The sequence below is a fragment of the Chlorocebus sabaeus genome, chromosome 8 (assembly GCF_047675955.1).
Source record: "Chlorocebus sabaeus isolate Y175 chromosome 8, mChlSab1.0.hap1, whole genome shotgun sequence".
NCBI lineage: Eukaryota > Metazoa > Chordata > Mammalia > Primates > Cercopithecidae > Chlorocebus > Chlorocebus sabaeus.
This window is the reverse complement of record NC_132911.1, coordinates 90254295-90277665: the sequence shown is the minus strand read 5'-3', so window position 1 is coordinate 90277665 and position 23371 is coordinate 90254295. Positions and strand designations below refer to the sequence as shown.

The 23371-nt window shown below is 35.9% G+C and overlaps 1 protein-coding gene across 3 annotated transcripts in view; it reads right to left on the bottom strand.

Annotated features, from left to right (window-relative positions):
• The window catches only part of WWP1 (WW domain containing E3 ubiquitin protein ligase 1), a 122287-nt gene that overhangs the window by 11250 nt on the left and 87666 nt on the right, over positions 1 to 23371 (bottom strand). For all 3 annotated transcript variants that reach the window (XM_008001017.3, XM_008001020.3, XM_008001019.3), the window contains 7 exons: positions 21777 to 21852; positions 21598 to 21669; positions 18982 to 19070; positions 14895 to 15054; positions 9393 to 9526; positions 9163 to 9303; positions 5007 to 5127 (listed from right to left, as the gene is read on the bottom strand). In XM_008001017.3, coding sequence (XP_007999208.1) covers positions 5007 to 5127; positions 9163 to 9303; positions 9393 to 9526; positions 14895 to 15054; positions 18982 to 19070; positions 21598 to 21669; positions 21777 to 21852 — 793 coding nt within the window. The remainder of the gene's footprint in view (positions 1 to 5006; positions 5128 to 9162; positions 9304 to 9392; positions 9527 to 14894; positions 15055 to 18981; positions 19071 to 21597; positions 21670 to 21776; positions 21853 to 23371) is intronic.

The following is a 23371-nucleotide window of genomic DNA, read 5'->3' as shown; positions in this document are numbered from 1 at the left end:
CTGAAATTTCCTAATGCAGTTATGCACATGGCAAATTATGTGAAAAACTACGTGCACGGCATATAATGATCACAATAAGCAAATCTTTTGAACAAACCTGTGGCAATTTAGCATAAAGGATTCTCTGGTACTTTACCCATGTTTATTGAACTTAAACCAAAAACTACATTTAGAGTATTTTCAAGAAAAACAGCTATACTGAAAAGCATGTCTCCTTTACCATGTGTATATATATGGTGTGTGTATTTACACACACACACACATCTATATATATAGATTTATATCTAGATATGTGTGTGTGTATATATGTATCTATATATATACATAGATATATATCTAGATACATAGATAGATCAATCGATCTCCCCCAAACTGGGTATCCAAATTCATTAGTTCCAAACCTATTTCTGGTTCTCATTTTAAAAAATCTATGCTATCTTATATACTTAAAAATAAAAAAATACTAACCTCCTATTAATAATTTATCCAGCTTCTCTAGGAATATTCTACACATGTGAAATTTTCAAACAACCTCAACTTGTATATGAAATGAACATTATTTTAGGCATAGTAAAATATGTAATACTTATCTCTTAGGTTTTTTCATAAGTCAACTTTGAGCTATAATTTACATAGAATAAAATGCACGAACTTAGGTATATAGTTAGAAGATTTTCAACAGATGTATACACCTGTGTAAACACCATTACAATCAAGATATAGAATATTTCCATCATATCCCTTTTTGTAATCAAAACCATATCCTCATCTCTAGTTTCAGGTGATCAGTGATTTCACCACAGATTATATTTGTCCTCTGAAGAATGTCATGTATATGCATACATCCATATTTGTGTCATATATAGTGCATACACATATACACACATCCTCTTTTGTTTTTCCCACTCAACATGTTTTTGAGATTCATCCATGCTGTAGTTCATATTTTCTATCACTGAGTAGTATTCCATTATATGAATATACAACAATTTGCTTATCCATTCACTTGTTAATTCATTTAGGTTACTTTCAATTTTTAGCATTGATGAATAAAGTGATTAACATTTATGTACAAGTCTTTATTTAGATATATATTTTATTTCATTTTAATAAACACCTAACAGTAGAACTGGTAGGCTATAAGGTAGATGTACATTTAACATTATAAGAAACTACCAACACTATCTCAAAGTGGTGTTTTGATTTGCATTTCCCCAATTACTAATAAGCATTTTTCCATGTATTTACTTGTCATCTGTGTATCTCCTATTGTGAAGTGAGCCTTTGTCTATTTAAAAATGTTTTCTTGTCTTTTTATTGAGTTCCATGAGTTTTTTTGTTAATATATTCCAGATATAGGATCTTTGTCTCAACAGTTTCTCCCAGTGTGTAGGTTACTTTTTCACTTAATGGTATCTTTTCAAGAGCAGTTTTTAGTTTTGAAGAAGTCCAATTTATCCATATTTTTCTTTCATGGTTATTGCTTTTTGTGTTCTAAAAAACTTCTGCCTGCATCAAGATTTCTCTCATGTTTTCTTTTTCACTTTCACATTCAGACTTATAATTCTCTTTAATTGTAAGCATGAATAATTTTCTGGGCAGAGGTAAGGTCAAAGTTAATTTTAAATATGGACTGAAGTAGGTTCATAGTTAATTTTCTTCCATATGGACATTCAGTTGATTCAACATCATTTGTTGAAAAGATATTCCCTTTCCACATTGAAATACCTTAGCATTTTTGTTGAAAATCAATTGACAATATAGGGTCTACTTCCGGACTTTCTAGTGTTCCATCAATTTGTCTATTCTTTCACAAATACATTATCTTATTTACTATTAGAAATAAGTCTTAAAATCAGGTGATGTAAATCCTCCAAGTCTGTCCTTTCTCAAAATTGGCTCTGCTCTTCTAGGGCCTCTGTATTTCCTTCTAATTTTGAAATTAGCCTGTCACTTTCTATAAAAAAATTCTGCTGAGATGTTGAATCTCTAAATCAATTTGGAGAGAATTGACACTTTAACAATATAACATGGTATATCTCTTCATTTATTTAGGTCTTCCTTAATTTTTCTGAGCAGTTTTGAGTTTTTGGTATAGAGGTCTTGTGTGTTTTTGATTAAATTTGCTCATTTTTTGATGCTTTCACAAATGAAACTAAAATCTTAAGTGTCTGTTGCTAATACATAAAAATACAATTGATTTTTAAAGTATTAAAATTGTACCCATGCCTTATTAAATTCACCTTATTTCTAGTAGTTTTTTGGTGGGTTACCTAGGCTTTTCTAATCTAAGCTGAAAATCATGTTTTCATCTGTGAATATAGGCAGTTTTACTTATTTCCCATCTTTATGCTTCTTATTTCTGCTTTTGCCACTGGCTAGGGTATTTCGTAAAATACTGAATAGAAGTGGTAAGAGTGGACATCTTTGCCTTTTTCCGAAACTCAATGGGAAACTTTCAAATTATTACCATTTAGAATAATGCTAAGGTTTTTTGTTGTTGATGATGATTCCCTTTATCAAACTAAGAAAGTTGCCTTCTATTCCTAGTGTGGTAGGGGTTTTCATAAAGAATGACTACTATATCTTCTTAAGCATTAAACAGATATTAACCTATAAAAGGTGGTGTGATTATGCATAGCCATTATTGTGAATAATAGTATGAATAACCATTACTGTGATAAGAGAGCCAATGAATGGCAGCAGACGGAAAAACAACAGACTAGGAGTAAAACTTAAGACAAAGCAAAACAAGACAAAATCTGTATTTTCTCATACAGCTCTGCACTCTTAATTGATTAGCACTCTTAATTGTACTTTTAATTGATTAGGTCAAGGCAAATAATCATTAAGGACTTCAGTCACCTTATATGTAAAAGAAAAGTATCATATGGCCTTCCCACACACACGGCAGTATGTGAGAACATTATACACCCTGCCAAGGGTACATAAACTACATGTTCCTATTCTTATGCTTCTTGATCTCCTGTTTTAGTTTCATCTCCACTTCAATATAAGGCTCCCACTATAACGTCCCTCTTTGAGTGCACCTCTAAAATAGGCATTCTTAATTGGAGGTATGGAGTATTTAGGTGTATGAATTTAGAGGATGCAAGATGTCTGTCTTCAGATTAAAAATGAAGTCTGTGGTTTTTAAAAAGATTAATAAATACTACTCTAAAAATGTCTTCCATGCTAATCTTCTAATATATTTCTGTTAATTTGTGTAAGCAAACTGTTAAGAAAGATGTTAACCAGGATTAGTGACGGTCTATGTCAGCCAGGCTCAGAGTCCTGGTTTTCATATATATTGGCTTTCCATATCCACAGCTTTTGTATCGGCAGATTCAACCAATGGTGGATTGAAAATATTTGAGAAAAAGAATAACACAACAATTAAAAAAATAAAAAAATTAAAAATATAGTATAACAACTATTTACCATAACATTTGCATTGCATTTGGTATTTATAAGTAATCTAGAGATGATTTAAAGTATAAGGGAGAAGTGTGTAGGTTATATGCAAATACTATACTATTATATACTGTAACCGTAAGGACTTGAGTATCCATGGATTGTGGTGTCCACAGGTGCCCTACAGAACCAATCCCCCGCAGATACCTAGGGATGACTGTACTTCCAGAGTTGCTAGAAGGCTAATTCCTACATAGGAATATTACTGTATGAAATTTAAAGTACTGTTTTTCATATGTACATTTGATTACATGAAAGAACCAAGTTTCTTAATAAAAGGCCCAATATGGCTACAGTTAAAATAGCACACCCAAAGCAGGCAGAGAGGAAATGCCAAGAACTATTCAAATGCCCGGCCTATGTCCTAACTTATATGGGAAAATAAGACTTAGAAAATTCTTGATAATTAATCATTAGGGAAATGCAAATCAAAACCACAATGAGATATCTCCTCCCACCCATTAGGGTGGATACTATTAAAAAAAACAAGCAAAAAAAAAGAAAGAAAGAAACAAAATAAGTGTTGGGAAAGATGTGGAGAAACAGGAATCTTTCTACATGTTTAACAGGAATGTAAAATGATGCAACTGATCTAGAAAACAGTATGGTAGTTCCTCAAAAAATGAAACAGAGGTTTACCATATGATCCAACAACACTACTCCTGGGTACATATCCAAAAGAAACAGGATCTCAAAGAGATATGTGTACATCTGTGTTCACAGCAGCACTATTCACAACAGCCAAAAGATGGAAGCCACAGAAAGGTCCCTCGAGGGACGAACGGATAATACCATGTGGTAGTGTACATACCTATAATGGAGTATTATTCGGTCTAAAAAAGGAAGAAAATTCTGACACATGCTACAGGACAAATGAACCTTGAGGATATTAGGCTGAGTGAAATAACCCACTCACAGAAAGTAAAATACTGTATGATTTCACTCATAGGAGGTGTCAACAGTAGTCAAACTCACAGAAACAAAGTAGAAGGGTAGTTGCCAGGGGCTGGGGAAAAGGGGACTTGTCTAATGGATATAGAGTTTCGGTTCTGCAAGATGAAAAAATTCTGGAGATTGGATGCACAATGTGAATATATTTAACATTACTGAACACTTAGAAATAGTTAAGATGGTATATTTTAAGATATATTTTATTGCACACCTGATATACTTCTACCAAGTCTAAATGTAGTTAAGACCACAACAACTCATGACTTAAAACTCTGATCTTTGAAGCAACTCACTACTAAACTGAAATTTCAGAATTATTAATAATGTTCCAATAACTCTTCAAGACCCCTAACAACTGACACTGATTGATGATTTTGTGCTCATGGCATTATATAGTTCAGAGAACATAACTAAGACTCTTACCCAATGCTAGACTAAATACCACCTTGACATCAGGACAAATGAGGATTCAAGATTGTGCTACAGGATTTTAAAATGTGTGAACACTGTTCTGTAAAAGCACAAAATTAGTCCCTCCTCCCACTAACATTCCCTACAATAGCAAAATAAAAGGGCCTAACCTCTAATTCTTTTTCATCGAAGTACTGTAGCCACTGAAGAGGAACAACTTCATTAAAACCATCAAGGAAAGCTTTGGTCTGTTCTTGTACTCCTCGAGAAAAACGCCATTCTGTCATTAAACTGAAAATAAAGATGGTATTTAAAAATAGGTAATTTATATGTGAAGTAAAATACTTAAAAACACTAAGAACTTCTATAGTTCTTTCTCTTTTTCTAAATATGCCACATATATATATACATATAAATGTGATGTGTGTGTATATGTATGTATGCACATAATTTTAGAGTTAATACATTCGAGGAAATAGTTCTAGCACATTGGCAACTATTAAAAAGGATGCTTTTAAGATAAATAGGAAAGAAAAAACAGAAAAAAGAAAGAAAATAAATAGGAGGTTCCTCACTATTTAGTAAGATAGCCAAATCCTAGCACTAATTATTTCCTGTTTATATCTAGACAAATACATCCAAACATCATGTGCTCACCGGGAAAGGAATAGCTAGTCATTTAACAGGCGACAGCAAGCATTGCCATGATAGACCTGAGGACTCTGACTCAAAGCCTTCCACACCAGGGAGGCAAGGGATTGTCTCAGTAGTATGTAATGACCATACGTCCACAGGCCATGGACTGGTGAGGGCTTATCGTCTGAGAGGGCTTAAGGCTGGAGAACAGGTTCTTTACTTGCTGGTTTATTGGAAAACATGAAGATTTCCTAACTAGAATAGAAGAACTCAAGATGAAAACAAAACATTCTGAAGAGACACATATAAAGCAGCTATAAGAGCATGGAAGTATGATAGAAATGAAATAAGGAAGAAAATGTGTCAGTGACACAAAATCTGTAAAAGGAGATTCCAAAAGGAGGTGGATCTGGAAAGAACTACCTAGACAAGCAGCATACACCACCTCATACAGAGAAGCCACAGATTCTAGCAGATGAAAAGAAAGCCAAGCTGTTCCCACTCCTCCCATTTCTAACACTTCTTTTTGTTTTCTAGAGGAAGCTGGCCTTATGCTTTTCTAAGGCTGCCTCTAAAACTCTTCTTCAATTCCTAAACCCTCTTTGTCCCGTATCCTCAACTCCAACTCCAACTTTTCTTCCCATTTGTCCACAAACGTGTTCAGACTATTCTTTTCCAAAAACCCTGCCTTTAACCCAGTGTCTCTTTTAAAGTACTCTCTGTCCTCTCTTTACCACCACACTCATTATAAGAGTACACCACTCTCAGTGTTTTCACTTGCTCACCTTCTATTCAACCAAATTTTAAACCAAGGTAATTTTAAACCTGGCTATCATTGTAGGCTTCACTATAGCCACTAATTCTCACCATCAACTTATCCCCTTAATACGTCAATTCTGCTCTTGCTGTTTTCCCTGTACCAAAATCTCCCTCTATCAGGCAAGCTTTCATGTATCTTTTTTTTTTTTTCTTTTAACATAAGGTCTCACTCTGTTGCCTGGTTCACTGCAGCCTTGACCTCCCTGGGCTCAGGTGATAGTCCCACCTCAGCCTCCCTAGTGCCTGGGACTACAAGTGCATGCCACCATGCCCAGCTAATTATTTTTAAAATTTTATTTATTTATTTATTTTTGTAGAGATGAGGTTTCGCCATATTTCTCAGGCTGGTCTTGAACTCCTGGGCTCAAGTGATCCGCCCACCTCAGCCTCCCAAAGTGCTGGGATTACAGGCAGGAGCCACCAGCCTCTCATGCATCTTTTAAGACATAACCTAATACATAATGTCCTATGAAGAACTTTCCTGACTCCTCCCAGTAGAAACAATACCTCTCCTCCTACTTTGGATTCCAGTAGTACTTCATATATATTTCTACCATTCATTTACTTATAGCTTCACTGATGGTCTATTTTGTGCACTAAAAATAAGGTATCACAACTAAACAAGAGTGTTATCATATAATTCTCAAAAGCAGGATTAAAAAATAAGACTAACATAATAATACTAAAATAATAACTAAATAATAAACTAAAATAATAACTAAAGTCTGTTATTATTTGAAACAAACAAAATCCTCCAAAAATTGCTGCATTCATGATCAGCTATGAATAGTATTACAGTGATAAAATGTTTTGAAACAGTGCTTAACTTTACAGAAAGTGAATATAAATCTTACATGGTAAGATTTTATTTAGACTGCTTTTGATATTTGAAACCACTGATAGCATTTTTTTAACCACGCAGGTTGTGGTACTTATTTTTGTTGGACTTTGTGGAAGGCTCAGGCTTAACAAATAAGAAAAAAGTCCAGTGCCTTATGCATGATCTTTGTGAATATATTTTCCTCAAAATCTAGTGTTACTGTTTTTTTCCAACTAGTGTAATAAATGCACACTGCAGAACAAAGCAAAACAAAAATATCTAACAGAGTACAAAGGTACAAAAGAAGAAAATCAGCTATTGCTAATTTCTCTCACTCAGAGATGACTGGTTTAGCAGAAAAAGAAGAGGCCAAGAATGTCAAGCTAAGAAGGGTACACTGAAGTTGGTAAGCAGAGACACTAAGGATGTAAATTTGAAAGGCCATAGCAATTTACAAGAAGGGAAAAAAGAATGGCTGTGACATTTTACAAAAGCCACATAGCAATATCTATTAGATACTTTTTGACCAAGTAACTTCACTTTTTAAAAATCTAGCCCACAAAACAAGTAGCAGGATGTATGGATTCATGCTCAAGGAAGTTTTCTGCTGTCTTGTTTGCAGTGGCCCAAACTGGACACAACCTAAATGATCTCTATTGACAGGAATAGCTGAAAAATACAGGAAAAAAACCACCCCAGTTTACCTAGCTATTAAAAAATGAGCTAGATTTAACTGTACCGTCCTTAAGACAAAAAAATTAAGATACAGAGTAATGTGTATAATCCAATCCCATTTTCAAAACAAATTAAAAAAAAAAAAATCTGAAAGAGACAGAGATGACAGCTAGCATCTAAGAGGGTGAAAATGGTAGTATTATTCATAGAAGACATCAGTAGGAGAAAATATCTAGGAAAAATGAAAAGTTTGATTTTAGACCCATGACATTTTACGATGGGTTGGCAAATTATGGCCCGTGGGCCTAATCATCTGGATTTTTGTCCAGCATTTGAGCTAAGAATAGTTTTTATATTTTAAAAAAATGACTGAAAAATATTAAAAGTATTTTGGGATATGAAAATCATACAAAATCAAATTTCAGTGTCTACAAGTGTTTTACTGGAACACAGCCACACATCTATACACTGTCTATGGTTACCTTTACACTATACCACAGAGGTGAGTAGTTGCAATAAGAAATGTGGCCTGTAAGCCTAACAAGTTTACTGCCTGGTTCTTTCCTGAAAATGTCTGGATTTACCTGGTTGGCAAATGGAAATTATTTCTAAAGTTCAGATATAACTTTAACAGAAAATTGAAGCTATGTTAGCAGAATATTTAGATAAGCAGGTTGAAATAAAATCTTGGAAAAATGCCTACATTTAGGAAATAGGAGATTTAGAGAACTGCCATTAAAAAAGCGCAAGTGACCAGGAGTGGTGACTCATGCCTGTAATCCCAGCATTTTGGGAGGCTGAGGAAGGAGGATGACTTGAGGCCAAGAGTTTGAGACCAGCCTGGGCAATACAGTGAGACCCTGTCTTTACAAAAACAAAAACAAAAACAAAAACACCATTGTTTTAAATTAGCTGGGAATAGTAGTATAAGCCTGCAGTACTAGCTACTCAGGAGACTAAGGCAGGAGAATAGCTTGAGCTCAGTGGTCAACCACGCCACTACTACAACCTGAGCGACAGAGTGAAACCCTCTCTGAAAACAAAATTTTAAAACAAGAGAATGTAAGGAAAATCAGTATGACATAGGATCATGGAATTCAAGAAAACACTGAGTTTCAAGAAAGAGGCTATGGTGAGCACTATTTAAAAGCCTAAGTTAAAAAAGGGAAAATGACATGGAAAGGGAAATGGTAGAATGGTTACAGCAAATGGCAGTGGGAAAATGAAGCAACATACATTCTCTTTTTTCAAGAGCACTGGTACTGGTGAGAAGAACTTCCCAAAGGCATGAAAAGGGGATGAAATTAAGGGTACAGAGAAAGGATTTAGTTCTGAAGTGTTCTAGAAATTAAGCTTAATAAGGTATATCGCCTTACCCAATATATTCATCTTTGTTCTCCTCAGTCACCAGAATATTGGAACCTCCCAATTTCAGGTCATGTGAAGTAACTTTTCCCAAAATCTCCATGTCAACAGAAAAGTACATTTCTAAGCCACATTCTTCAATGTTGTTATCTCTGGGTGAAATAAATATATATACACTAATTAACAAAATGAAACAAAATGAGTTTCAAAAAAATAACATTGCAAAACAAAATCTTCAAACCTTATCCAGATAAGGGAGTTATAAAATTCAGTATCAATAGATTCCAAATCCTTAATAGTAAGTTTTTTACTTAACATACGCTTGTAGAATGGTAAAGAGAAACCAGTATCGATAAACTTTCCATGAAATAGTGCCTGCAAAGAAAAATGAAAAATTTTATTTAAAATTTGCAAAATAACAATTTCTTAGAGAACAATGATAACGGAAAAATCATGAGACTTTACAAGTAAACAAAGCATTCAGTAAGTGAATGGCATAAATCATGAAAACTAAAATATTATATAAAATGCTAGGTATGAAAAACAAAGTTAAAACAAAATCTATTTTATACATACAGCTATATAACATATATCAAAAACTGTATAGGATGATACAAGACTTCTGTTACCATACCCTGCCTCAATCTTCCTAAATGTTTTATAAATTGAATTAACCTAATTGGATAACGAAATAGAAAAGGGCCCTGTGCACCTGAAAAGGCAGCTCCCCCGTTCCTTTCTTACTCTCACTGTTGCATGTGAGGCTTTTAGGACTAACCTCACTGTGCCTTTGCTCCTATTCACAACAGCCAACCCAGGAAGCCCCAGACTCCCAGCAATGTGGGGGAACTAAAAAAATCCACTGAAGCTATTAATACTACCTTAGCCCCCTCATGAAGTTATGTCTTCCCTTACTCAGTTTAGATTCCATAGTCAATCATTAAAATAACTACCTTCAAGGTGGGGCGCGGTGGCTCACACCTGTAATCCCAGCACTTTGGGAGGCTGAGGCAGGTGGATCATGAGGTCAGGAGATCAAGACCATCCTGGCTAACACAGTGAAACCCTGTCCTTACTAAAAATACAAAAAATCAGAGGGGCATGGTGGCACGCACCTGTAATCCCAGCTACTCAGGGGAATGAGGCAGGAGAACTGCATGAACCTGGGAGGTGGAAGTTGCAGAGAGCCAAGATCACACCACTGCACTCCAGCCTAGGTGACAGAGCAAGACTCTGTCTCAAATAATAAAATAAAATAACTCCCTTCAAACCCTACCTCCGCCAGTGTATTCTAGCAAAATCCCAAGTGCAGCTAAATTCAACTCTCAGGTTACTCAATGTCTGTACCTAGGCAATGGAACGTGCTAGAAATGCATAAACAACCAAGCTGACTCTTCCATGACCAACAGTCATATTTCATCACTGGTTTGTTTCCTGGTAATCACATTTCCCTACTGCATTCACTCTCCCACTTTCCTAGATGACTATTTCATTCCTACTCCTCTTTCCTCAAATACTTACTTCTCCCTGCTCCTTATTCTGAGTTGATGATCTTACTTCCTATTTCACAGAGGAAACAGAAGCAACCACAAGAGAACTTTTGTGTGTTCTACTATATCTGCTCACTACTAGCATCTGAATGCATATAATCTTATTACAGATAATCTTTCTATCAACTAGTATGTGTGCTAAATAAATCTCTTCCTCTCTCCAACTCAAGTCCATTGCTCTCATATTCCTGATATTCTGACTTTATCAAATTCTTTATCCTCTAACTTGGTAGTATCGTTTAGATGTTTCTCTCCTCCAAATCTCATGTTGAAATGTGATCCCCCAGCTGGCTTCTTCATACAGAAGAATGAAACTAGAGTGCTACCTCTCATTATACACAAAAATTAACTCAAGATGGACTAAATACTTAAATGTAAGACCTAATACTATTAAAATCCTAGAAGAAAACCTAGGAAATGCCCTCTTGATATTAGCCTTGAGAAAAAAACTTCTAAGTCCTCAAAAGAATTGCAACAAAAACAAAAATTGATAAATAGGACATAGTTGAACTAAAGAGCTTCTGCACAGCAAGAGAGGGAGTAAACTAACCTACAGAATGGGAGAAAATATTCATAAACTATGGATCCAACAAAGGTCTAATATCCAGAATTCATAAAGAACGTAAGCAAATCAACAAGAAAAAAGAACCCCATTAAAAAGTGGGCAAGAATAAAAAGACACTTCTCAAAAGAAGATATATAAGCAGCTGCTGGGTGTGGTGGCTCACACCTGTAATCCCAGCACTTTGGGAGGCTGAGGTGGGTGGATCACCTGAGGTTAGGAGTTCGAGACTGGCCCAGTCAACATGGTGAAACCCCATCTCTATTAAAAATACAAAAATTAGCTGAGTTTGGTGGTGCACGCCTGTGGTCCCAGCTACTCAGGAGGTTGAGGCAGGAGAATTGCTTGAACCCAGAAGGCAGAGGTTGCAGTGAGCTGGGATCATGCCACTGCATTCCAGCCTGGGTGACAGAGTAAGACTCTGTCTCAAAAAAATAAAATAAAAGACATATAAGCAGCCAACAAATACATGAAAAAATGCTCAACATCACTAGTCATCAGAGAAATGCAAATCAAAACCACAATGCGACACCATCTCATACCATCATACCAGTCAGAATGGCTTTTGTTAAAACATTAAAAAATAATAGATGTTGGCAAGGCTGCAGAAAAAGAAGAGACATATACTTTGTTCAGAATGTAAATTAGTTCAGCCACTTTGAAAAGCAGGTTGGAAATTTCTCAATGAACTAGGAGTTGAACCACCATAAGAATCAGCAATACAGTTACTGGGTATAGATATCCAGAGGAAAATAAATTGTGCTACCAAAGGACGCATGCACTGTACATTTGCCACAGCGCTACTCACAATAGCAAAGACAGAATAAATCCAGGTGCCCATCAGTGGTGGACTGAATAAAGAAGATGTGGTACATAAGCACCATGGAATACTATTCAGCCATAGAGAGAATGAAATCATATCCTTTGCAATAACACAGATGCAGATGGAGGCCATTTTCTCAAGTCAACTACCGAATCCTACATGTTCTTACATACAGGTGGGAGCTCAGCATTGGGCACACATGGACATAAAGATGGGAAAAATAGACACCTGGGGATTACTATGGGAGGGAGAGAGGGAGGAAGGCAAGGGCTGAAAAACTACCTATTGGGTACTATGCTCACTACCTGAGCGTGATGGATTCAATCACACCCCAAATCTCAGCATCATACAATATACCTTTTTAACAAACCTGCACATGTACCCCCCGATTCTAAAATTAAACCAGAAAAACAAAGAAATTTGACTTGCAATGAAGAGATTAATGCCCTGGTGAGTTCTCACTCTATTAGTTCCCTACAGAGCTGGTTGTTAACAAGAGTGTGGCACTTCCTCCCCACCCTTGCTTCCTCTCTCATCATGTGACTTTCATCCACGCTGCCTCTCCTTCTGCCATGAGTGGAAGCAGCCTGAGGCCCTCACCAGAAACAGATGCTGGCAACATGCTTCTTGTACAGCCTGCACAGTCAAACAAACGCCTTTTCTTTATAAATTATCCATCCTCTAGTATTCTTTTATAGCAACACAAAACAGACTAAGATATTTAGTCATCACTATCAGCAATACAAATGTTTTATTCTCCTCCCATTTCGACTCCATAAGCATTTCTAGTTAGTGACCAATTCTCTACGATTCCTTGTTTATATTTGCTGTATCCACTCTCCCTCCATTCTCTCTTGATTTTACTCTCATCAGTCTTTCCACCCTACCACTCATGAATAACCTTCACCTTTGCAGATACAATGGTCAAATCGCAGGCTTCATCTTGCTCAGCCTATCAGTAACATATGACAGGGCTGATCATGTCTTCCTTCTTGAAACACACTTCCTTCTTCCCTTGTCCTCTGGGGACCACTCCTATTTGATTCTACTACCTCAGAACTTTTGCTGGTTACTTATCTCCCTGACTTATAATTGTCCTTGAACAACTTCTTCATCCATACTCACTCTGTAAACAATCATATTGCCTTTTAATACTCTCTGTGTGCCAAGAATTCCCAAATGCCTATCTCCAAACTAAATATCCTTTCATTGCCAGACTTATACCTCCAACTATCTCTTTTACATCTCCATTTGGATGTCTACTTCAAACTTAACAAGCCAAACCTAAATATTCTTGATTTCTCCCACCCCCAAAATTTGCAACCAGACAAGCTGGCCATAAGTATTGTTGCCATACTTGACTCTCTCTCACACCCTGCATCTAATCTGTCAGAAAACTGTTAGTTCTAACTTTGCAATATACCCAGAATCCAAACCACTTCTCACTTCCTCCACTGCTAGAAGACACAAGTCCAAGCCACTATTATCTTTCGCCTGGATTGTTACAAATGATTTTCCTGTTTCTATCCATGTTTTCCTACGCCCCCAATTATAGTCTGTCTTCTACATGCCGGTAAAGCAAGCTTAATAAAATTTAAGTCAGATCATGTTAGTTAGATCATGTCACTCATTGCCCTACCCAACTCTTACATGAATTTCCTAAAGGTCCCAACACAGCATCTCTCAATCTCATCTCCTACTACATTCTCTCTCATATCCTCTGCTGCAACTATACTGGTCTCTTTCTCAATCAAGAATGCACTCCCGCATTAGAGCCTTTGTCTTGCTGTTCCCTAAGCTTAGAATAGTCTTCAAGATATCTGCATAATTCAGTCCCTAGCTTTCTTCAATTTCTGTTCATGTGTCATCCATCAGTGAGGCTTCCTCTAACCATATAAAAAAAGCAACACATTCTTTCCTTCAGAATATATCTATTGATTATTTGTTTCTATCTAATGGAATTTAGGTCCCCAAGAACAGGGACTGTGTATTCTTTTCATCTCTGGAGCCTAGAACAGTGCCTGGCATTACAGTAGGCTGTCAATAAATTTTTGCTGAATGAATTAATAGGTAATAAAGTGCAAATAAATAGGTAAATAAATAAATACAAACACTTCCCAAAAGACAATAGTTCCATAAAGGCTTCTGCAAAGCTCTAAAAATTCCAAAAACAATCAAATACAATTATTAGATAGCTAAGATTTTCCTTGTATTGAAAAGCAGGCTAGGAGTGGTGGCTCACATTTGTATTCTGAGCACTTTGGGAGGCCAAGACAGGTGGATCACTCAAGCCCAGGAGTTTGAGACCAGCCTGGGCAATATAACGAAACCCCATCTCCACTAAAACTACAAAAAAATTAGCTGGCATGGTGGCATGAGCCTGTAGTCTCAGCTACTTGGGAGGCAGAGGTAGGAGGATCGTTTGAATCCGCAAGGGGGAAGTTGTGCTGAGATCATGCCACTGCACTCCAGCCTGGGAACAGAGTGTGATCCTGTCTCAAAAGAATTAAAATTTTTTCTATTAAAAATAAATAAATAAAAGTAGTCATATTATAAATGAGTTTTAATTTTAAAAATGAAAGGACTTTTAAAGACTAAGTGGCTGTATAAACATAATCTTCATATTCATAATCTTGATTTTATACAGGTACTCAAAAAATGTATTTTTATACTCTCCAGGGAAACTTTCTTGGTAATAAAATTTGTGAATAGCAAATATAATGCTTATCTTTTTTTTTAAAAAAAAGACTTCTCTAATACATTTGTAACGAATTTAAATAAATAAAAACAATAAAGTCAAGAACTCACCATGGCAATAAAACGACCAATGAAACAGAAGTATGAAAGATGGTCTGGATTAATGGTTGATGCTGGATTTATCTGCAGACAATAGTTGTTCTTGCCCGCATACTCAAATAAGCAATACATTGGGTTCAAAACTTCATGTGAAAGCAAGAAAAACCATTCTCTATAAGAAAGTAAGTCAAGGTTATTTTTTAGCATTAATATGTGAATTTAAAAACAGATCTTAAATATACTCATATATACATCATACCTCTGGCTCAATAGTCTTTAAGAACTCCACTGCCCAATTCCTCAGCCCTCCATCCATGTTCTTCTATGATCTGGCTCTCCATTTTAAGTTACCTGCTAGTTTCGATATGGCCAAACTACAAATTCACTGATCCTCATACAGATATAACATGCTTATTTGTATGCCACACTTTTGCTTGGATATGTCTCCTCAACTTCAACTCAGCTTAAATCCCACTTCAACAATTTTTTGAAGCAATTTCCAGTGTATATGTATTAATATCAGTCACTGAATACTCTGTGGTAACAATCTCACAATATTAATTCATTTTTATGCACATGACTTGCCCCATTCATCAGACTATAAGTTTCTCAAAGGCAAAAGCCATGTATTTTTTGTATTCTTAACTCTTACAAGCACTCCAGGACATATATACAATAGGTTTTAATATACATTCGCAGGTGATACTGAGATACACAGCACTGCTGCTATAGAACAGTTTTAACTTTATTGTCACTGCATTAAAAAGGAAACTAACATTTAAAAGGTTGAATCTTTAAATATGATAAGCAATCTCTAACCTTTTACCACCCATTTTAAAGTCCAATATACAAAATCTTCAACTAGATAAAGGTATTACAAGATAAACCCAATCTCTAAAAGATTCTTTTCAATAGCAATGTCTTCTAAAGAAGGGTTCCAAACTCAAATGCTTACAATTATCTGTGAGTACAAGGGGCTTCCTTCTCTCACATTCTCTGCTTAGCCACAATCCTCCATTCCTTACATCCCTGCTAAATTATCGGTGTTAAGGAAGAAGAATTTCTAGGCATATTATCGTAGTCCTCAGACAACTGGGCAGCGGTAGACACTGCAGTGAAACAGAGCATATGCTAACCTATAGGGGAAACAGTGACTCTGATTCAGCCCACTGACGCCATGTGAGAAGGCAGGATTGTGGGCTGAGTGTTTTAAAGAGAAGTCAGAAATCTTCATTCTTAAGCATAAGCTAATGATTTTCAAATGTCATCAAGTAATTTAAAAACTATAAAATCACAATGAGGGCCACCTCTATGTAGGCTAGATCTGGTCTGGCAGTCTGTTAATAAATGCTTTTCTAAAACTTTTAAAACACAATCGCTGATACTGCCTGAAGGGTAGAGAAGGGAGTCCCTAAACAAAATCAACTAGAAATGGTAAACACCAATTCTTAAAACTAAGTCCAGTTGTAACATAGTAGTAGTTGAACCAAGTGACGTCCCCCTATGATGAGGCTGAAGTAAGACGTGCCCCAGGTAAGAGGACGGAGCAGGTCTAGTGAGAGTGTGTTTAGACACATGTATAAAAACTAGGAATAAATCCTCCAGATGCTTCAGAAAATTTTTAGCAAACAACAGCCCAGAGGAAACTGAATCAATTCAAAAGAAGAATGGCTAAAACATGGCATCTAAACTTTCCCCTGATGCTAGCAGAAAAGGAAGAAAAATTCCTAACTAGCAAGAGGCAGAAGAATTAACTTTCAACATATTCTTCTCAATACTCTCAAATAAACTGAAGAGACACAAGAGGTTGAAAAAATTATGAGACAACAGATGAACTAGCAGAGCCTAAAGAAGAAAATGAAGAAAACAGTAAAACCACTAATGAAGAAAAACCACATTAGAAGCAGCAAAACGTAGGGCAGTACTGCAAACAGTGACATGAGGATAGGCTTGAGAAAAATCAAAGTAAAATGGAAAAGCACAAAGATAAAAATGATCAGAGAAAAGATGACAGACATGTAAGACTGACAAAGGAGATTCCACATACCCATGACTGATGTTCCTGAAGAAAAATGGAACAAACGGAACAGAAAAAATATTCAAAGACATAATAGAAGAAAACTTCCCTGACATTAAGGAAGATCTTAACACATTCCTAAAAAAAGATACAAAACAATCAACAGTGAAATTATTGAACTTCAAGAAAAAGGACTGTGTGGGCACCCAGAGGAAAAATAAGGTTCCTACAAGGGGCTGGCCTCACACTTCACAGTACTAACATTCAATGCTAGAAAACAGTAAAGCAATGTCTGAGTATTAGAAAAACAAGTGTGTGAGAAATTTATATCTAGTGAAATTGTTGTTTATATGTAAAAGCAACAGAGAACATTATGCAAAGACTGTAGGAATATATCAACCCTGTAAACTCTTTAATAAACCATTTGATGAATCTAACCTGCCAATACACGAATTAAATAAAAAATTTAGGAATAAAAAATCATGTTATGGAGGAACTGGCTATATTCATTAAAACCATCAAAATATAAAACTTAGACCAAAATAGTTGAGGCAAATAAGGGCTCAGACAAGAATGTAAATGTTAATAAAGACACATTGTAAACATACCATACTTCTTCATTTCTAAGATGTACCTTTCTTATGTCTGAACATTTCTGAAATTGAGATAAACTCACAATAGATGCAATATGAACATTTATTGTGATAGGCAGTGTTTTGTTTCTGGAAAAGTCTAATGATGTTGTAATGAGGAAATATGCTAATATAAACAAAACTCTGATAATTCCACATATATTATCACATATCTGTTCCCACCAGTTGTACTTGATTCTGTATCTCTTTTTGCCAGCTGTGTTAAAACTGTGATTTTGTAATTCTGTGCACCTCTAAAATGAGTTCAAAAAACGAGTTGTTTTTATGAAAAGCAAGTTTGAATTCTTTAGAAAGATTTAATCAAAATGTTTTGCTAAACAATAGATTGTTGCCAAATTAGGCTGGGGCAGAACAAATAAGGGACAAAATAAAAAAAATAAAAAGAAAGGATTTTCCACCCATACTGCTTCACAAGTGTCTACTGTTAACAATATATTTAGTGAATGTAGAAAACATTCCCGAAAGAGACTCAGATTAGACTAAAAACATAAATATAAAACCAACATATGATGTTACAATAGCAAAAAATAAGAATGTATGCATACTAATCCATTAATTATGATATTCCCATACAACAGAATATTACACAGACATTTTTAAAAAAGAAAATATTCAGACTGAGTGCTGTGCCTCACAACTGTAATCTCAGTACTTTGGGAGACCAAGGTGAGGGGAATCTCCTGAGCCCAAGAGTTCGAGGCCAGCCTAGGCAAAATTATGAGACCCTCATCTGTACAAAAAGCTTTAAAAACTTTCTTTTTTTTTTGAGATGGAGTCTTGCTCTGTTGCCCAGGCTGGAGTGCAGTGGCGTGATCTCAGTTCACTGCAAGCTCCACCTCCCAGGTTCACGCCATTCTCCTGCCTCAGCCTCCAGAGTAATTTTTTGTATTTTTAGTAGAGATGGGGTTTCACTATGTTAGCCAGGATGGTCTCGGTCTCCTGACCTCAAGATCCGCCTGCCTTGGCCTCCCAAAGTGCTGGGATTGCTGGCGTGAGCCACTGCACCCAGCCTTTAAAAATTTTTTTAAAAAAAGGAAGAAAAAAGAAATAAATTCACTCACTCACTGTATATATATATACACACACACATATATGTACACACATATATATATGCTAACATAGAAAGATGTCCACACTACATTAAAAAACCAAAATCAGATCCTGCATTTTGTACACTTGTATGATTGTTAAAAAAGCAGCAAATATATAATACACATATATACGAATTTACACATATGTAAAGAAGATGTATAGAATGATAACCAAGATAAGTAATAATAATAATGGTTACCTTGTGTATTTTTGAGAAAAATTCTGGATTGTTAATTCAAAAATTTAATACAATATATTCACACATATGTTTTCAAGAATACTTTCCCTGCATATGAGATACACTTATTTCAAGGCAGATATGTGTTTTTTATTTTACCTCGCTAGGCCACCATAATCAAGTCCTTCTTCTCCTCTAAATATTACATATAAGCGCCTCCTCAAGTCATAGGGTTTTAATGCCATAATCTAATTAAAAACAAAAACATGAATATTAAATACATGCAGTACAAGTTCCTTTCAAAACAATTTAAATTTAAACTGTATTTTCAAAATAACAGATTTCCTTATCTTATACAATGCTTTTAACTGAAGAGATGAACTGGTTTGTTTCACAAACTAGATAAAGACATACATATCAATCTCTTAAGCTTTTCCTGACTCACTTTCACATACAGTTGACCCGTAAACAACATGAATTTATGTCAACATGGTGACTGCACAGGTCCACTTATACTTGAATTTTCTTCAGCCTCTGCCAACCCTGAGAAAGCAAGGTCAAGTCCTCTTCCTCCTCCTCAGCCTATCCAATGTGAAGACAATGAAAATGAAGACCTTTATGATGATCCACTTCTACTTAATGAATAGTGTATTTTATCTTCCTTATGATTTTCTAAAAAACATTTTCTTTTCTCTAGCTTACTTTAAGAATACAGTATATAATACATATATCATACAAAATATGTGTTAACTGATTCTTTATGTTATTGGTAACGCTTCCAGTCAATGATAGGTATTAGTAGTTCAGTTTTTGGGTCAAGTTATATGTGGTTTTTCAACTGTGCAAGGGGTCAGCACTCCTAGCTCCTGTGTTGTTTAAGGGTCAACTATACTCTTTCCCCCTTCTGGTATTAAATGATAGTTCTACTTTGGGTTAACGTCAAGACAGGAAGAGCTTGACACAAAAGGCTTTTAAGGTTAAAAATATTATCTCCCCTGCTGGTTTCCCCAAACCGTACCAAAATCTTTCAACATGTGACTTGTAAATTTTTCTGACTAGCAGCACTTAGAGGCAAAAGACTTTGTTCTGCATCCTGCTTATACCGAACATTCCATTTCTCAGTAGGAAAGAAACTCAGCTATAATGACTAATTATTTATACAATGATGAATTTATTCACAGGCTAGTATAACTTAAAAACAATACCTATACCAAATTTTCATAATCTTTAATAGCTTACATCAAGGTTACTAGCAAGTAGGCTTTACTTTTGGATAGAAATAAATTACATTTCACACATATGTCAGGACCAGAGCAAGACTGGCAGGTCTGGGTTGGAGCATAGCTCACCAGCATGCCTCCTTTAGGGCAGTCATGGGCTCAGTGTTATACATTAAATAGACCATGATTCTTACCAAGACAGGGTAAAAAGCAAAATAAAGTCTTCTATGAATTCAGATGTACACTTACTAAAATCAACCCAAACAGAGGTTGACCTATTTACACTTAGTTTGCCAAGAATTTATTAACTCAAAAGAAAAAAATCAACTTGATAATAGTTTAAGTATTATGCTTAAAATCCAATAGTAAAATTAAGCTATGGCTTGAAATTCTCTTGGGGCTCAGAGTATCATTACTCCATTCTGGCTTGTACAAAGTATAAATAAAAGTCCCTGTATGCCTGAGTACACAGCAAAATTTGGTTCATCACTGTGATACTAGAGGGGGAACAAGACGTCTCATTATGAAAAATTCTCCATCGGAAAAAGACTGACAATACAGTATTTGGATTATTTATCCTTAAATATTCTGCAGATGATTCAAGAAAGGTAGAAATACTGCATTCATTTATTCGCTCATCAAATATTTATTGAATACCCTCTATGTGCAAAGGCACTATTCTAGGTACTAGGCAGAACAGCAGTAAACCAATAGTCTCTGCTCTCATGGAGTCACATTCTAGTAAGGAAGACAAAATACACTATGTTGGGTGGTTATGAAAAAGAATAAAGCACCATAAATGGCTGGAATGTGACTGTGAGAGAGAAGAGCAGGACTGCCATCTTAAAATAGTAAGCTCAGAGAAGGTCTCTCTGAGATCACATTTAAACAGAAACGTAAAGGTGAGAATAAACAGTTATTAAAGGAATACTCAGCTGGAATACAGTATCTACCAATTTAATTTTAATTTGATAGCATTATCAAAACTTTGAGGTAATAAATTCTTAGCCAAGTATTAAGTGTCGAAACAAGAATCAACTCATTCCAAAAGCTGTTTAGGCTTTATTTTAGTAAATACACATCTAAATTCATGATAGAATGATTGTCTCTCAGTCTCAGTACCTTCACCTATAACATGGAGATACAATAAGAGCTATCTCAAAGGGATACTGTGAGGACGAATGAAATAAAATGAGAAATGTAAGATGCCGGTGTTTTACAAATGATAATTCACTCAGTTTATGGTAGGGTTTAGTATAACTATTATTAAAATGGGCACTCAGGCCAGATGCAGTGGCTCAAGCCTGTAATCCCAGCACTTTAGGAGGCCAAGGTGGGTGGATCACTTGAGCCCAGAGTTCGAGAACCTGGGTAACATGGCAAAATTCCATCTCTATTAAAAAAAAAAAAAAGGCACTCAGTAAGTGGCGGTGGCAGTCATTATTATTATAGCTGTGTTCTGGGTGGTTTAAAAATCTCTAAAACCCTAACTTTCTTTAGATGTACAGAATACAATGAGACAAATAGTATTTTATTCTGCTAAAATCCTCCTTACCTGTTGGAAGGAATCTTCAAACAATGTCTGCCGGGACACATTGATCTTTACATGACTGGGTAGTGCATTAGACTAAAAACAAAAACAATATCATAATATCATCTAAGTTATAGTATATGTATTGTATAAAGATAAGACTAAATTATTTTGAGTATAAGATTTATTTACCACTGTAGTACCTGGCACAAATAACGGAAGTGAGCAAGTTTCCACCTAAAGCTGCGTTCATAAGCAATTTGTGGACCACCTTTAGTTCTAAAGAAAAACAAAAAGAAACCAAATTAACTCATAATAAAATTGAATACTTAGTATTCGGTATGAAATCAGAGGTCCTAAAGTCCTACAAAATACTACAGGAAGTTTTTTGCTGGGAGAGAAGTGTATACACACGTGGTGGGCCAAAAGCAGCTCAAGTAATGGGGACTATTACAGCAACAGGACACACACATACACAAAGAGGGACACTGTATTTATGCTGGGTCTTTGGTTAGTGAGTTAAATGAAATACCAAAGTCTACTACAGACTATTTCAAAGAAAATATTTGATAATCCTTAAATCTAAGGAGGACAGAGGCTCCAGACAGAAGAGACGTGGAAGGAAATTCTATCCCATCCTAAGTCTAACCTAAAACTCAAACAAATATTCCTGGAGATAATAAGCAGAGCAAAATCAAATTCCTAGAAACAACACTGTCATCCAGATGACACGGATCAGGCGGTCAGTGAGAGAAAAGGCAGAGTTGGTGGCATGGCACCTGGGAATACAGGTTTCACAATATGGTTTGACTCACAGTAACAGAGCCTGGATCTCTTGCCTATTGACTGAGGGCCTGACAAGCACAAATCACTTTCATAATTTTAAGGAACACTTTGGAACAGATGAAAAATGTTCTCTTGCATTATCAGGTTCAAGTGAATTCACTTATTCAAGCATTTACTGAAAGGATAGCTGGTACCTGGCTTTCTTCTAGACAGTGACAGCATTACTTATTAATAGGTAAAAATGCCTGTTTTGTGGAGCTTATGCACTAGTGAAGAGATAAGTAAAGTACAAATGTCTTATCACTCCTGACCTAAAACAATAAAAAAGGCATTGTTAAAAGGACAAAGGATAAGGAGTGATATGACAAGTATTTTGTAATTTTCAAAAGGGTAAAAAGAGTAGAGCTCATACACAAAGCAACATTTGAGCAAAAACATGAAGGAGAGGGCATAAGCCATATGGAGATTTGGGAAAAGAGCATACCAGGCAGACGGTGTAAGGGCTAAGACCCAAGGTGGAAGCTGACGGTGTTGAAGGCACAGCTAGTGGCCAATGAAACTGGAACATGGTGAATGAGGAGGAGCGAAAACCAAGAAGAGGTTGAAGAGATGAGAGGGGTCAGATCCTGTAAGGCCATTAGTGTGCTTTTTACTCCAACTGAGATGGAAACCACTGAAGGGTTTTGTGCAAACAAATGGCTTTAAATTTAACTTTTGTTTTGGAAAGTCAGCCTCTGTGCTGTACGGAGAATAACACAACATTGTACAAGGTATGGGAAGAAAGCAGGGAGAGGACTCTGCTACCAAGCCAGGCAACAGACAATGGTAGCCTGGACCAAAATGGTGGCAATGGGGGTGGTGAGACAGCTGGACTCTAGATATGCTCTGAAGCTGAGGTAACTAGAATTCTTGATGGGCTGTTTGTAAGCTAGGAGAGAAAGAGGAGTTGTGGATGATTCCACATTTTTTTTTTTCTAAGATGGAGTTTCGCTCTTGTTGCCCAAGCTGGAGT